Source organism: Myotis daubentonii, chromosome 13, assembly GCF_963259705.1.
Source record: "Myotis daubentonii chromosome 13, mMyoDau2.1, whole genome shotgun sequence".
Taxonomy (NCBI): Eukaryota; Metazoa; Chordata; class Mammalia; order Chiroptera; family Vespertilionidae; genus Myotis; species Myotis daubentonii.
Genome location: NC_081852.1, coordinates 40,621,891 through 40,639,467, shown reverse-complemented (window position 1 = coordinate 40,639,467; position 17,577 = coordinate 40,621,891). Strand labels below are relative to the sequence as shown.

At 41.6% G+C, this 17,577-nt stretch overlaps 1 protein-coding gene across 5 annotated transcripts in view; it reads left to right on the top strand.

The window, feature by feature from the left end:
* The window catches only part of MYOF (myoferlin), a 140,164-nt gene that overhangs the window by 70,957 nt on the left and 51,630 nt on the right, over window positions 1-17,577 (top strand). For all 5 annotated transcript variants that reach the window (XM_059662867.1, XM_059662862.1, XM_059662864.1 and 2 more), the window contains 8 exons: window positions 1,110-1,234; window positions 2,316-2,432; window positions 6,394-6,571; window positions 8,027-8,151; window positions 10,247-10,353; window positions 12,654-12,846; window positions 13,978-14,133; window positions 15,287-15,418. In XM_059662867.1, the coding sequence (XP_059518850.1) occupies window positions 1,110-1,234; window positions 2,316-2,432; window positions 6,394-6,571; window positions 8,027-8,151; window positions 10,247-10,353; window positions 12,654-12,846; window positions 13,978-14,133; window positions 15,287-15,418 (1,133 nt within the window). The remainder of the gene's footprint in view (window positions 1-1,109; window positions 1,235-2,315; window positions 2,433-6,393; window positions 6,572-8,026; window positions 8,152-10,246; window positions 10,354-12,653; window positions 12,847-13,977; window positions 14,134-15,286; window positions 15,419-17,577) is intronic.

Below are 17,577 nucleotides of genomic sequence, written 5' to 3'. Positions count from 1 at the left end.
CATGGCTAAGCTTAAAACAGATGTGCAACCAGGCATTGCTCCGTGTCTCATGTTTTCACCTAGATACAAACTTTCCTATTGGCTTCATTGTGAATAACTGTTTGTGAGACATAACATTTTTTTGTTAATGTTGTTTACGTTTCATACAGAGAGATATGGGGCACTAAATCAATTGTTCAAAATGTATGAAATGACTTTCCCCCACTTTGAACATGGATCTCTAGGTTGGAAGATACTGTTTTCCACTTTTGTACCTTGAAGGTCTTCACCTTCCAAACATGAGGGGTCATAACCTGTCCTTTGGTTTGCACAGCTCTCACCATTCATTGCAAGTTTGCTCAGTGCTCTCTCACTTGACCGTCACAACTCTCCTAGGGCAGATGTTGTTCCCCCGGTAGATGTGGGCGCTGAGGTTTAGATAGGCTTGTCATCTGTCAAACCCATACAGCTCTTACATTTCCCCACAATCTCCCTTTGACCCTCCTAATTCCTAACATCGCCCTCAGTGCCCCTCATTGGTGAATACTCTTGCTAAGACCAGGTAGCAGAACTAAGGAGCATATTGTTTGTTCATCAGAGACAGAATGTAATGAATGGGAACTTCATGCTGTTTAATAAATATCATATGGTCTTGTCACCACAGGCAGGCAGTTTATTGTTACATATAAAAATTTTAAATCTCATATATTTTAACTTGAGACTAAATCATATTTTTTGGAACAAAGTTAATCTGATATATATCATTTAAATGACTTCCCAAAATAATATACTCTTTACCCCAATTGCCATGACATGTTTAACATGATGCCAATTATAAACTTACAAAAAAATGTGAAGATCATCTTGAAAGCCTTATTATTCTTTCATTTGAAAAACATTGTCTTTTTTTAAGAATAACATGTTTACTTGAATTACCTCAGAATGTTTTTATTTTATAGCAATAAGAAAAGGGAAACTGGCAAGTCTCACAAGTACTTAAAATTTCCACTAATACAACTAACTCACAAAATGGAGAAAAATAGTCTCACCCAGCCAACTAATAACTAATATTTATTTCAACAGATCAAATGTTTAAAAGCCTAAAATTTAATGATGACATTATCTCTCAGCAAATACAGGAGAAACAGAGGTGGGCTTTATTCCAACATTTGGACCTTGTTATCTGAACCTTTACGGAAGCCCCAGAGAATACACAGGATTCCCAGACCCCTACGATGAGCTAAATACTGGAAAGGTTGGTTTCTCAATTAAGGTTTGTTATTAATGAACACTGTTAATGAGATTCCTTCTTGTAATGGTTGTAATTAAGTCTCATATTTAGGGGACCCCCCCCCATACACACACACACACACACACACACACACAGACCTACCACATAACTGATCAAGTGTTGGAGGATAGACATCTCATGCTCAAGTCTTAGATTATAAGAATAGGAAAGGATCCTGGAGGTCATCTGATGTGGTAATTGCCAGTACATTGCATGGCTATTCCCTATACTTAGAACAGATGTCAAGAATCAATGCTGGATTTCTTTGCTAATCAGCAAATGTGCTGCCTCAGAATTCTGTTTAACACCATGTTCTAGGAATTTACCAAATGATTGGAGGTGACATGCCTGGTGAAACTCTTTGCTATCTCTGGCCTGATCCAACCTCTTTATTTTGAAGGTGAGGACATGGAGATCCAGATATGGGAAGTGATCTTTCTATTCCATTAGAAGCTGAAGTAATCTCTTTTAGTTAGTTCCCCAAACCCAGAAAGGGACAAAGGTAGAAAGAAAAAAGCCCTAGAAGGAGGAGAGTGGAGACTTCTCTTCCTCTCAGAAGGTTCTATTGCCAACACGGCCGGGTATGGTGAGGGAATATCTGATATCCATCCGCACACTCAGCTGCACAGAACGTCTTCCTCCTTTACTTCCTGGCTGCTCTGAGACTTGCCCTGGTTGCCAACATGGCAGCCTTCCTATTCTGCGAAGAGGAAAAACGTTACTGTAGGTAAAGGTAGAACTGCTCTGCTGAAGTGGGGTGAGGGAGACTTTGAGTCCCTTCCACTGTCACTGCCCCCACCTCAGTCATGGCTAAGATCTCTTTCAGCTCACCTCCCCTGTCTCTCTTTGGATTGCCACCTGAAGTCACTGTTTCTTTTTTTAGATACCAAAGATCTAAATCCAGCTGAGAGAGTTACTGATTCATTTTGGAAATTAGGGCTGTGGAAGGAGAAACTTTTTGTAGCTGGATTAGCCGGAGTAGAGAGACCATTCTTTCTGCTGTTGTTCATGCCTAGAGGAATAATCCTGTGTGGTTGCCTTTCAGGGAGAAGGAGTTGCCTACAGAGGTAGAATCTTGGTTGAACTGAACACTCTTCTTGAAAAGACACCACCAGAGAAAAGGCTTCAGTCCATTTCAAATGATGACCTGCTGGTTGTTGAGGTAAGTGTTGGAGTGTGATAACACTTGGTACAGAAAAGGGTGTTGTAGAGGATTGGTGGTGGGATGGCTAGTACTGGCCTACCTGAACAAATGGGCCTGAAGGGGACATCCAGGACCTGAAGTTGGCGTCATAGCAAGTGCCCTTCGACGCCCTCTTGACCTGTCTACAACAGCCCAATGGGGGCAATGAGCTTTGTTTCATCACCAGTTGTCAGTCATATTTAGTAAACAGACCAAGATGACAAGTTGGGCAATTTTCTTTGACACGTAGTCTCCTTGACCCTAATATTCTATGCCTTGTTGGCTCACAGCCACCTTGAGGAGCTATTACCTGCTACCCTTTATCCTGCTTGACAAAAATCACTCCCTTTCCCAAATTCACATCTAAACTCTACCCTATACCAACTCCATCTACAAAGTGCATTGAGTTAGTCATTGATGATCAGGAGAGCCTCAAGGTCCTGAAAAAGAGAACACCCATCTGTGTCCAATAGACCATAATTTATATGTTTAACTTTCTTTGTTGTAGGCAGTTTTGTCCCAAGGCTCCTAAGGGAGGGCCTTGACCAAGCTAAGGCTCCAGACTTCCCTAAATGGTGTTGATTGCTCCTTCTTCCTAATCCTTGTACCCTGAGGGCACAGGGGAAGTGGGAAAGAGCTGGGGGAAGGGCTGAGTTCCCAGGTGCAGGACTCCAGGACAGCCTTGCTCTGGGTCAGTTAAGCAGAGGGTAGGGGCGCCCCTCTTGGAATCTGGACCTGCAAAGTGGTCCAAGGAGCCGCTCCATCTTGAGCAACTTGCTCACAGTGTGTACCTGCTCTGTTGGGAGTTGTAGTGATGGCCAGAAGCCTGAACTATTGTCTCAGCCCAGAGCCTCTAGGGTGAGGGTCCTATCAGGGCTTCTGCAGGTGACTGCAAATTATTCATGGGGAAATCCAGAGAGTTCTAGTGGAATCATGGCCCTGCGAAGGTGTGCAGGCAGAGCCAGCCCAGCTGGAGAGCATCCCTGCTCCTACACAGAGCCTCCTCACACACCTTCTCTGTTCCCCCAGCCCCTGCATTAACAGATGGCTCCATTAACTGATCACTTTTTTCTTGGCCCTGACTCAGCCCCAAATTATGTTTTATATTTTTGCTCCTTCCCTTCTCTGATACCATCCAAATGGTTTACAAAAAAGAAGTTGTGCTGCATATGTAAGTTCTGACTAATACAAATAACTTTCTACTTTGTCACTTTTGCACAACAATTAAAACCAAATTCGGATTTTCCAAAATATTACTAACCCATGGATAGGTTAGGGGGCTTAATTGTGTGCTGTGAAGTCTCCCAAGCCCCTCTCTTTTGTGAACTAAGGTAGGGATGCGTTAAATTCAAAATTCCCCCAGCAAAATCTCAGGAAGTGAGGCGCAGGCATAAGTATATTTTAAAGCTCTTCAAGTGATTCAATATGCAGCTAAGATTACTAACCAATGTTTTAGAAAGACTTTTAAAAAATAGTGTGACTCAGAAGCGTTTCTATTGAAATCCTATTGGAGGTTTCAATTATACCATGTTGGAAACTCCTTCAACCAAAATGGAGATTTTGTAACCGTGGGATGTTCTGGGGTTCCTCAAGAAAATAAGCTGCGGTCACTGTCAGACATTCTTAAAATAGCCCTCAAAAAGTTAAAAATATAACCATATGATCCAGCAGTTTGCAGATACCCAAATAATTGAAAACAAGGGCTCAATTGGATATTTGTACACCCATGTTCATATTAGCATTATTCCCAATAGGCAAAAGGTGTAAGCAGCCCATGAATCCATTGATAGATGAGTGGATAAACAAAGTGTGGTATATGCATACTGTTAAATTGATTAAAGCAGGAGAACATTAGGCTGAGGTGGCTATAGAGCCTTGGCAGCCTCTGGGAGCAAACCAAAACCTAAGCCTATACATACCTTAAGGCTAAGAGATGGAAATCAAAGGAGAACAAACCACAGATAGCTAACTAGGCTATCCCAAATAATGCATTCATTTAAGCTGTAACCAATCAAATAATTTCCTTGCCTACTTTCTGCATCTGCTCTACAAAAGCCTTCCCCTTGCTCCTGTCAGTGGTAACCACTTCTGGTTTGTTGCTGTGTTTAATGGGTCCTGAAGTTTTCTAAATGGAAGAGTGCCATGGATAGATGGGGGTAATGGTAGCACAAAAATGTGAGTGTTTCATGCCACCGAATTGTACACTTAAAAATAGCTAAGATGAATGAATTTTACACTGTGTGTTTTACCAAACAAAAAAATTTCAAAACAGTTGTCTGAGTACTTCTCTAAATGAATCACCGCATTCTTGCATCATACAAGCCAGATGACCCAGCCATGATTGTGATTCACTTTATAGAATAAAGATAATGGTATAGATGAATAAGGAAAGAAAGAAAAATCAGTTGATAAATATCCTACAGAGATCAAGTAATTTTTGTTTGCTTTGTAGTGGTGAAATATATCACTACTCTACTGCTTAAATTGTGGCAAGGTAGATATGGGAAAAAAATCAAATACAACACTAAAAAGTTATCATATGTTAAAGTGTGATAGCCATGTGATCTCTAACTCTCAAATCGAAGGACTACAGAACTGGAAGTTCTGAACTTGAGAGGCTTTTGAGCTAAACTTGCTATGGTGAGAAATTTGTCATGCAATTTGAATATTGGCACTTGTGGGTCTCACGAGTTCACAATGGAGCACATAGCCAATATGGCTGCACTATAGTAACCACTGATGTTCTCACCCCCAAGCTGGGCCATTGTATACAGAGACTGGGTATCTACAGGGATCCAGAACAAATTCTAGATGTGGACAGTATTAAATAATCAAATGCAGCAATTTAAACCATTGCATGGCTTGGTTTGACTGAAGGATACAAAGGTAAGTAGGGTTGTGATCCATAAAGGAGAGAAGCAATCTGAACAGAGATTTGGGGCAAGATGCGGATTCAAGAGACTTTATATGCCCACGTGAAGGAAAACCTCAAGGACTCCTGGTTATTCCTGCTAGGCTGATAGATACTCAATGTGATCATTCATTGTTGGCCCTATTTCCACTCCCTCACACACATACTCAGTAAACTGGTAATTAACAAAACAAAAGAAAAGAAAGAAGGAAGGAAACAATGTTTGATTTCTATTTCAGAAAAAATAAGTTCACCTAGTTTCATTTATTTTTAATATGTTTTTGATTTTGAGAGAGAGAGAGGAAGAGAGAGGGATAAAGAGATAGAAATATTAATGAGAGAGAAACATCATTGATTGGCTGCATCCTGCTCGCCCCCTGCTGGGGATCGAGCCCAAAACCTGGCACGTGATCTGTGATCTGGTTCATGGGTCGATGCTCAAATCACTGAGCCACAACAGCTGGGCTAATTTCACTTATTTTTAAATTTGACATTAAAAGTTTTTATTGTTTCTGATTAGAAAATTAATACTTAAACAATTCAAACAATTAAAAATGTATGTTAGAAAGTAAAGTTAACCATAAGCTCTCTACATTCCCCAACATATCTGTTAACAATTTGAGTTATATTATTCCATACTTTCTTCATGCATATGCCAGTATTAAAATGTATACTTAATGGGTTCACTTTTAAATACCCTTTTTTCCATGTTTGCACTTGTGAATCTACCTAAATATTTTATGAACTTTTATTCATTTATATGGAGGCAACATTTGTTTAACCAGTGGCCTATTAATAGATATTTGTATGGTTTTCATTTTTATCTTTATTTCAATCAGTGCTGCAATGAACATTCTATATGTGCCCACGTGTGTGAGTACAAGGGAAACTGCTAGATTCAGGAACATTCTTCACTGGCATTTAACTCAACACTAATTATTAAGTTCCAAATTATATTTGCTAGAAATCTACATGTAAATCAGAGCAAGAGGCGTTTCATTGAGCCTTATGTCTGCTCATACTTTATAGAAATATCAGCGAAGGCGAAAGTACAGCCTGTCTGCTGTGTTCCATTCGGCCACCATGCTGCAAGATGTTGGCGAGGCCATTCAGTTTGAAGTCAGCATTGGGAACTATGGCAACAAGTTTGACTCAACCTGTAAGCCTTTGGCATCAACCACTCAGTACAGCCGTGCCATATTTGATGGTAAGACTGACGTTCCCTCCCGTGCGCGTTTAGAGTGGGTGCCCCACAGGGCAAGAAGCATGCAGCGTGTTCTCCCTCTGGCAGCCGTTACCTCCAGTACATGCTTAGTGGGAAGGAAAAGGGTGAATGGAGAGGAGAAGTGGCTAGAGTTCAAGCACCTTTAAGACTAGTCAAACCAAAGAAGCCACAGGCCCTGTGCTGCGCCCCCTGACCCCATCCCATGCCCAAATTTTACACTGGCTCTGTTTTGTAAAGTCACAAGATGGCAGCTTGCTGATCACTGAGCTCCCTGAACACATCTCCTGCCTATTCTCACCTCTGCCCTGCCAGGCCCCCAGTGACGCTTAGATTGAGTACTTGAATGGGACTCTTGCTCAGAGCCTGGAAAATCAAGCTTCTGGTCTTTGCTCCGTCACTCACCAGCACTATGACCTTAGCCACATCACTGAATTCCAACATCAGTTTCTTCATCTTCAGAGATGCTGTGCGGATTAAGTAGCTGTACTTGCACAAAGATGGATGAGAAACAGTCCCTGCTTTTAAGGGACTTACATTCTAGTGTATAAAATAAATCATAAGACGGCAGAGTATGAGAATGCCCTAATAAAAATATTGGCAAGTGGTTTAAGAGCATAGAGAAACGAGGGAGAAATCCTGATCAAATATTCCAACAGATTCACCTAGTTTTTACCTAATTTTTGTATAAGCAGTGTTAAAATATAAAATATGCTAGAAACTTGGCTAATAATTCTAAGCAATACCAAACCCCATGTATCTAGCAAAGTCTTTTAAAAAACAGAAAGTTCTTTTTTCTTGCCCCACTTCTAACAAAAATATTCATTTAGAAGAGCAGTTTTCAGGGACAAACACATTCAATCTAATCGCCTGTGCTCTCTCTATTTTCTGCTACTGTGTTATGTAATCATCGGTGATGTTCCGGTACATGATCCCAAACCACTAAAAATCCTAAAGATTGCTATGTTTGGTTTACTAGGGCATTTTATTTTTTTTTTATTTTTTTATTTTTTTAAATATATTTTATTGATTTTTTACAGAGAGGAAGGGAGAGGGATAGAGAGTTAGAAACATCGATGAGAGAGAAACATCGACCAGCTGCCTCCTGCACACTCCCCACTGGGGATGTGCCCGCAACCAAGGTACATGCCCTTGACCGGAATCGAACCTGGGACCTTTCAGTCCGCAGGCCGACGCTCTATCCACTGAGCCAAACCGGTTTCGGCAACTAGGGCATTTTAGAGAGTTTTTCAAAACAGGCTGAATAAATAAGGACTTTCTGTCTACCCCTCAGTTGCTTAATTGAATAAAACTAAAGAACCCTACCACCCTAGACCATTTCCTAAGCAAACAATGAAACAATAACCCAGTTTGCACATCTCTTTAATAAGCATGCTGTTTGAGTGTACAATGTCCCTGACCCTCAATGTTCTACACCAGGGAACTACTATTATTACCTGCCTTGGGCCCACACAAAGCCAGTTGTTACCCTGACTTCATATTGGGAAGATATTAGTCATCGCCTGGATGCAGTAAACACTCTCTTAGTCATGGCAGAACGGCTGGTAAGTTTATCTTTTCTACATTTTCTTTTCACCAGACAGAATTAGGTATTCGTGTTAGATACAGGTGAGGCCACTCGAACGCAAGACCTCAAAATATAGTGGTAAGCAAGATAAAAGCAGTGTCTTTAGTTACAGTTGAGGTAGGTGATCCAAGGCTGGTATGGAGGTTCAGTGGTGCTGGGGACCCAGGCTCTTTCCCTCTTGTTGCTCTACCATCACTAAGGAGTTGTCATTTGTTTTTGAGGAAGAGGCAGCTCACTGTTACACCTACCCTCCAGACTGAGGAAGGGGAAGAGCGGGAGAGGCGATGACACAGGTCTTTCCTTTGAAGGAAAAGACCCAGCAGTCACACACTTGATTTATACTCACTTTCCATTGACCAGAATCCAGTCACGTAACCACATCTCACTGCAAGGGAGTTGGGAAATGCACTCTTTTATCTGGGCTGGCATATGGCCAGATAAAACTGTTCTTATTGTGGAGTAGGGAGGGTGGATATTGAAGGCGAGGGGACAAAACTAACAATGTCTGCCACATTTGTATGTGAATATGGTGTAGAGAATGGTTCATTCCAATAGAAATATGCAACCCTTAGAGTTTTTCTGTTAAAGTAGTAAAATTCTCTACTGTGAAAAGAGGGTGGGCTCAAGGGAACCAGAGCCTGACATTTTCCACTCTGGCTGTGGACTAGAGGAACCCTCCTTGTTTGGAGCTTGGGGATTCACTATGATAAAAGCTGCAGAGTTGTAATATCTGAATTATACATCTAGTTGACATCAATGAGGAGAAAGGGAGCATGGTTGAGATAAAGATAGTAGTCTTCCCTATTTCTATATTTACAACTCCCTTCTCCAGCAGTGAGAAACTTGATTTTCATTATTCTCAATATAGTTACTCATTTATTTAGTCCTAAAACCCAAAGATAAACCACAATGAAAAAAAACTAGAGTTTGATATGTTTATGATTTTTTTCTTTCCTTTAAACAGAGGATATATAGTGAAAATATTGTGTTGAAAAGTTACTTTGGTGAGTTCAGTGTAGTTATGTTATTCATCTGAAATATAATTCAGGTTCATTTGTTCCTGTTTTACATTCCATTTTAGGGTTTCTTTCCCCCATCTTTGTTGGTTTTATTTTATTGCTATTTGAGTACATAATATATTTACATGGTTTTGTTGACATAAGAAACATCCAAACCTGTAAGAATTTTTATGAGTTTGTTTGAACCAAACTGATGACAATTGCCAGGAAGCAAAATCTTAATGGATTAAGAAAATGTTCCAGAGAATGGTAGCTTTGCATCTTATTTTATACATACAATAAAAGGAGGAGACATAAATAGGGTTACATGAAATTCATTGGTGGTAGATTAAGGAGGCAGGAGAAGGCAAAGTGAAGAAATCTCTGGGATTTGGATAAAAAGTAAAATGGAAAGATGCTTCTTTTGCGTTGGTGAGCACAGGATAGTTAACAATTAACATTTACAGCACTAAGAGATGGTATGAAGCAAAGGAGATAATAGTGAGGGGTTCTGTGGTCTCCTGCTCTGGTGGGAGATTGTACCCTGAGGAGTCTGAAAAAAAGGGAATATTCTGACATTCCAAATGTCTGATAAAGTAGATACAAAAAGGCAATAATAGACAGGCTCAGTTAAGGTAAACATTGACTTTTGTCGAGGAAGATACCAGCCTAGGGCATGACAACCCACCAGGACTTGCTTTTAGCTAGGAAGTTTCCTTTCAAGGCATCCTATGTGTTTCCTCTAGGTCTCTGAGTTTGTAAGGCCCACTATAGAGGCCTCCCCTGAGCTTGTCAGGTGTAGTATGTGGCCCCTTTTCTGTCCACACTTTCAAGGGTCAAAGCCATATGAAAAGATCGTCCTAGTACTTAAGCATATCAGTGTTGACTGCATTTTGAAGAAAAATAAATAGTGCGAGGCTATGGCGAGCATTATTAAAAACAAAACAATAAACAAAAAATCCCCATTTTTTTCTGTTAGGTCTTTGTCTATTTTTTAAATTGAAAATTAAAGTTAAACCTCACTGGGTATAATGGCATAATGCACAATTACCAACTATTTCCTCTCTTTCCCAGCAATCAAACATAGAGGCTCTAAAATCAGGGATACAAGGTAAAATTCCTGCAAACCAGTTGGCGGAAATATGGTTGAAGCTGATCGATGAAGTTATAGAAGACACGAGGTAACCTGATTTTGTGTATCTCAGAATTTCCAGCCATGCTTCCCTCACTTAAACTATCAGACTAGAAGAGCCTCTAGAATTATTCCTAATGTTCGTCTGAAAAATAAATTTCAATTAGTCAGGCTTCTCAAAAGGCTGGCGCTGGGAAGAGCCTGAATCACCACAGGAAAAGCTCCACTTTTGGGTTTGGTGCCAATTCTAAAGCAGCCCAGGAGGCTGAGGGAGGCTGGGCCTAACTCCAGGAAGCACATCCCAGCACAGCCTCAGGTGAGGAGTGGGGAGGGAGCAGGGAGCAGGGCTGTGTCTCTGCCTCCCACCAATCTCCGGGCTGGGGGCAGAGCAGCAGTTTTGCCATTCGGAACATTGTTTGTAATTTCAACACACTTTTTAGAAACAACTTTTTTACGTGCTCATTTACTGATTGCCTGGTGAACACTCTGGCCCAGCCTTCTTTCGGTAAAGCCAGTAACTTTGACTTGAGCCAGAGAACCTTTCATAACCGTGACTTGGGGAAACTGCTCAGATCTCTGGGTATTTGGAAATCAAAGGGGGAAGTGATTCATTCCAAACTCGTTTTAAATATTGGCTAATAAAGCAGTGGACAGGGAAGTTCCAAAAGAAAAGCATATCGAATAGTTCTCACTAGCAACAGGAACCAGAGTCATCCTTTCCCTCCCCCCACCCCCATGCTCTAAGTCTCCCTGTCTTCTTGTGCCTTCTAGTGGTGTAACCAGGTAACTGACTTGCAGCTAAGATCAAAGTACTGCTGGATTCTGGTTTATATTCAGAGAATTTTAATCTGGGTCCAAGAGGTCATCTCTTCCGGTCTCCTTACTTTATAGATGAGAAAACAGTGGCCCAAGGAGGTGAAATGGTGCCTCTGACGCCCAGAGTTGGGTTTATAAGTGCAGCTCTTCTTCTTGCTGCGTGTTTCACACTGTTAGCATCTATTTATTGGAAGTCTCACATGTGACTTTTGAGCTAGCAGCTTCCGTATTTATTTATGCATCAAAGAATCATAGCAGGGACTTAACCCTTCCAATGCATTGCCCTAATTACTAATGTAACCAAACAGAAATATTTCATAATGCCTTTCATGTCGAAAATGTGAATGCTAAGGTTTGCTGAGCGAAACAGAAATATCTATGTTCACTATTCTTAGAGAATCTCTTTTTAAAGAATCAAATGCATGTGGATTATTTATTGAAGATTTAAATTGGAAACTTTTAAACTTTATGTAACAGGAAATTTGTGTTTAAGGGAAGTCATGGTTGGATTTCCTTCATTTAGGAAGCTGGGTGAAATTCAAACCAATGGAAATTCCAGGTAGAGACAATGTGAATAGAACTTCCTGGAATTGGTGACAATCTTACCCTGTGTCCCCGCCAGCTGTCATGTTGAGAGGGAAGCACTGGCAGAAGATGGCCCCAGCTCAGCTATTCTTGACTTCTCATTTTGAATGAGAGCTTGGCCTACACAAGTGGTTCTTAGCCACTTGAGAGCTCCAGGGCCCCTTTGAATACCTGATGACGATGATGATGATGATGATGATGATGATGATGATGATGATGATGACGATGATGATGATGATGATGATGGCAGCATTACTTAGACTTTAATTTGTATCAGGCATTGCTCTCAATGCTCACAATACATTAATTCATTTACTTCCCGCAACCCTAAAAGGTAGCTATTTCCCCCGCACATTTGAAGATAGGAAGATAAGAGATCGCAGAGCTCGTAAATGATGGAGCCAAGATTTGTACCCAGGTAGCCGGCTCCAAAGCCCGTGTTCTTCCTCGTTATGTGACACTGCATGTCAACACAATTGTACACTTTTCTTTATAGCTTCCAGGGATTCATACACTTTTTCAGGGTCACCCACAGGTGATATAGGGGTGTATGGTCCCTAAGTTAAGAACCCGTTGGCTAAATGGTCTCTAATCTCCCTTCTCCTTCATTTTGTGGTTCTATACAATCATTATAGGGAGGAAAGGTCATTTCTCCAACCTGCTGCTGCTGTTTCCATCTTCTTTCCAGCGATTCTATAGGCCTTGGGTCAAATCCAAGAAATCACTTTGAAATTTTAATTCCTCCCTGCATTTCTTTTGAGAGTGAGGAGAGTCTTAACTGGAACATCTGATCTACCAATGTCATATACAATCTTTTCAGCTTACATCTGCCATACAGTTAGGAAAATGGTGTGGTCTGAAAGATGGAAACCAAATAGAAATGACGTTGACGGTTCTGAAGCCTAAGAAGCTATTCGGCAAACTCTGTTTTGTTTTGTTGTTTTTTAGCTACACGTTGCCTCCAATGGAAGGAAACCCTAATGTCACAATTCTAGATACTCAGATCCAAAAGCTGCGGTCCAGATCTCTCTCCCAGATTCATGAGGCAGCTGTGAAGATGAGGTCTGAGGCCACAGACGTGAAGTCCACAGTGGGGGAAATCGAGGACTGGCTTGATAAATTAATGCAACTGACGGAAGAGGTAGGACTTTTAAACTGCACAAATGTCACTTACTATAGAGGAAGGATTCTGTGGAATGGCATAGGCTAGAGATGGTGGTAGGGAAACCTAGTACATTGCCTTGGATTTGGGCCAGATATGATGGATAATGAAATGAAAGAGTTGCTGGCCAGGATGTTAATGGGTAATGGGGTGAACATCATTGAAGTCAGGACAGAAGGAGAATTTTGAGTTGGTGGTCCCAGAAAGGTCTTCAGAGTGGACAAATCATTATCATAACCACAGTAGAATGATAAAGTAGCAGATAAGGAGCAAATGCCGTCTTTGGTTAGAATTGGGAAGACTTGACTTTGAATCTGGATCTACCATGTGTAAACTTGGGCAAAGTACTAGTATTCAAACTCTCTAAGCTTCAGTTTCCTTTAATGTAAAATGGAGATAAATGTAGTACTCACTTCACGGCACTGTTTCATAAAGATTAAAGAGGATGATGAGTGTCAGGGGCTTACCACAGTGCAGGGCACACAGTCAGGGCTGGATAAATTTCGATTGCCATTAACCTCTGTGGACTGAAAGAGCAAGGAACAGAGGACCCCTCCTACTGACCTTCAGAGGTGGGCCGGGGGACTAATGTATTGGTAAATAGAAATCCATTTGAAAAAACATGTGATCACAGATAATTTTTATTTTCTACTTTCTATACTTCGGTGCTTTCAAATTTTCTATAGTGAACTTGTATTACCTTTATAATAAAAAAAAGTGGTTTTTAAAAACTAAGTGAATATTTCATATTTGGAAAATATATGAAATTTGTAGCCCTTTGACTACTGTTGATGGCTTTCTTCAAACAATGGGCAAGATAAGAGGGGATATTTCCTAAAATACCTGTTGGAGCCCAGCGAGCAGGCAGGCCTTTGGGCAGGTGAAGCCCCCTTCTGCCTCGCGCTATGCCCTTTGGCCATCCCCAGCCTCTCCTCACCCTGTGGGCTCCCAGTGTGGTCCTGAAAGATGTGAGACTCAGGAATGTGGGCCAAACAATGCTTGACCACATGTTTCTTTGCCAAGTGGAGCCCTGCGGATCCAGCCTGCAAGTCCATGTGCATTTAGACTAATGCTAGCTGTGCTTCCTATTCCATCCGCCCACGTGACCAGCCTCAGAACAGTATGCCTGACATTATCATCTGGATGATCCGGGGAGAGAAAAGACTGGCCTATGCACGCATTCCCGCACATCAGGTTTTGTACTCCACCAGCGGGGAGACTGCATCTGGGAAGTACTGTGGGAAGATCCAGACCATCTTCCTGAAGGTATGGCTTCATCGCTGTGTAATGTGAAATACTTACATGCAAAGCCCGCACCCGCGATCAATTCCAGCCCACTCTGGCGTGAATTTTCCACTGATTTCTAAAGCCTCATGCAAACCAATGCCTTTCTCCCCTTCCCTTCTAGGGAGTGTTTGGAAGTAGAAAAAAGTATTTATCATATAGGTAGTCCATGGAATCTATTCCCTAACTAAACGGGTCCTCAAATTGAAAATTTGGGGGAATTATTACTTTAGGGCAGGAGTTCCTGGCATTTTTAGAGTCATGGGCTCCTTTAAATACCGTGGACTGAACCCAAAGAGCTGTTTGGATTGGAGCGGGGGGGGGGGGGGGGGCGAAATAAAGAGCAAGAAGAGAAAAAAAACAATCAGGGGAGAGTGTTCTCTTAAAACGAGGAGGGATCTGCTAACTTTTAATACTTGTACTCATTGCTCTTTAGGGTGAAAATAGAGCTGGAGTGATTATTTTCTCTCGAGTACCTCTTGGTGGGATAAATATTACTTAAGATAGAAGCACAATTATAATTGACCTCAGCAGTGGGTGGAAGCAAACTGATTAATAAATAAAATTTCACAGGGGGTGAGAGAGGAGGCAGAGTGTTTTTCTCTGTGTTAGGTTTTAGAGCTCAGTGGATAAACAGCAAAATGCTTTTAAGGGAATGTTTGATATATTTATTGATTTTGTTAATACTCATTATCCAGTTTAGGGAATTATTTAGTCCAGTGGGGTTCTTTTTGGTCTTGGGACCCCTTTCCACAAAAAGGATAATTTTACAAAAAATTGTTGAAGACCCCAGAGAGCTTTTGTTTATGTGGATTGTAACTATTAATATTTACCGTTATATAAAGTAAAAGTGTGCCATTTAAAAAATATTTATTAACTCATTTTAAAAGAATAATAATAGACCCATTACATGTTAACTTAAGTTGCATGTTTTTATCCAATATAACTGTACTTTCTTTAAAAATCAGAGAGCAAAGTGACACTGTTTTATATTTTTTGAAATATTTTAACTGTGAAAACATAAAATTTCTGGTGAGAGCCATGGTGGGATGTTTGGCCAGCTTTTGGCTTAATGTTCATGTCACAGCCCATGCTGTGCCCCCCATAATGTATCATGTTTTTGTGCATCTCACAGTATCCACAGGAAAAAAGCAATGGACCAAGGGTGCCTGTGGAGTTGCGAGTGAACATCTGGCTGGGCTTAAGTGCTGTTGAGAAGAAGTTCAATAGCTTCGCGGAGGGAACATTTACTGTCTTTGCTGAAATGGTACATTCCACATCATCACTCCCTTTTCCTCTTTGTGGGGGTACATCCGTCTTTCATCCTTAGGGGAGCACACATATTTGAAACCACCAACCTCACCACTACTGCCTAAAATCCCAGCCAAGGGACATGAGCCTGAGGGAATAGGGAAAGATTGACTTGAGGTTTTATTGTCAACATTGGGACACAGACAGAGTGATTCACAAAAAGACAACCCAGGAGTGAGGGCACTGGACAGGTGCAGACCTTGAGAAGCCTGCGTGGAGCCGGGAGCCTGTCAACCACGGGAGACTCCCTTCTCACGGGTTTGCTTGAGGCCAAAGAAAATGCTGCCCGAGTACTTCAAAGACAATAGAGATAATTTGTAAAACCTTCACTGAGTTAAAAATCGACTTTTGGTTATTAAAAGTCTCATTACAATTAAACCAATGAAAATAATTTTCACAAACTGGACAGCTAAAAAAAGTTATTGGGATTTGTTCTTTATATACTATTTTAAACTCAAAGTGCTTTTTGATGTGAATTTATTATATGTATTCAATGGGTTTCTTTTAATAATTCTCAGATGAACTCCATTCTTCTGCAGATGGGCCTTCATACTCAAATAAATGGGGAGATTGTCTTCTTCCTAGCTAGTTTATACACGTTCCTGCTGCCCGACTCTCTACCTGACAACTGGGTCAGGATTGTGGTTCTTATCTGCTTGCTGGGCTATCTTCAGTTTTTACATTTTATTCATTTAGCAGTACCTGACACATAAATATTTATTGGATGAATAAATAAATACATGATAGCAGACTTCATCCATCCACCCATATTCTCCAACCATTCATCTATCCACCCATCTATCCATCCATCCATCCATCCATCCATCTGTCCATCTACCCATCTACCCCTCTACCCAAGTTCTTAGAGAGTAGTGGCTTTATCCCAGGCACAGAGGCAGGTGATGAAGAAGCCAAGCCCTGTCCTCAAGGATCTCATCATCTATTGGTAAAACGGGGTGTCTTGTTAAACATGCTGACTGCCAGAGCCATTTCAGGGATTCTGATTCTGTTGCTGAGTGAGGGATTAGCACCAGAGGTGATTCCAATGTGGGTGGATAAGGGGTATCAGTGGACCACTTTGAGAAACGATGAAACACATGGGAGACACACAGAGTCCTTACAGCGCAGGCTTGGAAGTGCAGTTGGAATAAGTAGAGGGTCTGCTGGAGGTTGCAGGGGGAGGCTTGAGTGGTGGATGCTGATGTCCAGTCAGATGGGTAATGTGAAGTGGAGGTTCATCAGGGCACACATAGGAGAGGCTTGCTTCTGCAGTCCTCTAGCATTTCTTGGCTTCCACCTTACCTTCCAGCTTTGTGGCTGGGTCTAAGCCTGGAGAAGCTAGCTCTGAGCAAGGATCGACCAGACCAGGGCTCCCTTCCACCCTTTCCCATTTCCAGACCCTTCCCTGCCTAGAAGGAACTGGAGTTTCAATTCCCATAAAGAGATAATCCACCCATTTCACTTGTTCTGTGTAGCTCTAGTTTCTCCTGATTCTAACAGCCTGTGAGTACCAGTAGAGGCACACTAATAACAATAATGAAAATAACGCTGGTTCTTTCCTTCCTGTGCTAATACCAGACCTCAGTTCTCTACAAAATCCCTCCCCACCCTAGATTTCTGGAAGTCTCTGAGGTGCTTCACCTGTGCTAACAATCCTTCCCCCAACTGCTAGTTAAAGGCCACAGCCTCAGAGCCACGTGAGGCTCCGTCTCTACTGCTGCTGCCCTCTTGTCCGTGCCAAGCTTCTAACCTGGATTTCACTAGAGCCATGCTGGCTTCCAAGCAGAAGTGGTAGGAATGCCTTGTTCCTTCTTCCTGTGTCCTTGTCACTTGGAAACCAAAAGAGCTGTGCACATGCCCCCAAGTCTGACAGTCCCTGTGGCAACAGGTTCCCTATTTTCTTCCTCAAGTTCATCTCCTCTCAGGGCTCAGAGCCAATATCTGAGACAGGCACTGTTGTGTCCTTGAACCCAATTTCCCCATCAGGCCCCTACTCAAGCTTCTTCCTTCCTCCTTTAGCCAAAAACTCCCTTATCACTTATGCCAATCATCTTCTCAATCAGCTCATCAGCAGACAAATGGAACTTTTTCGCTGGATCCAAACAGGGACACTCA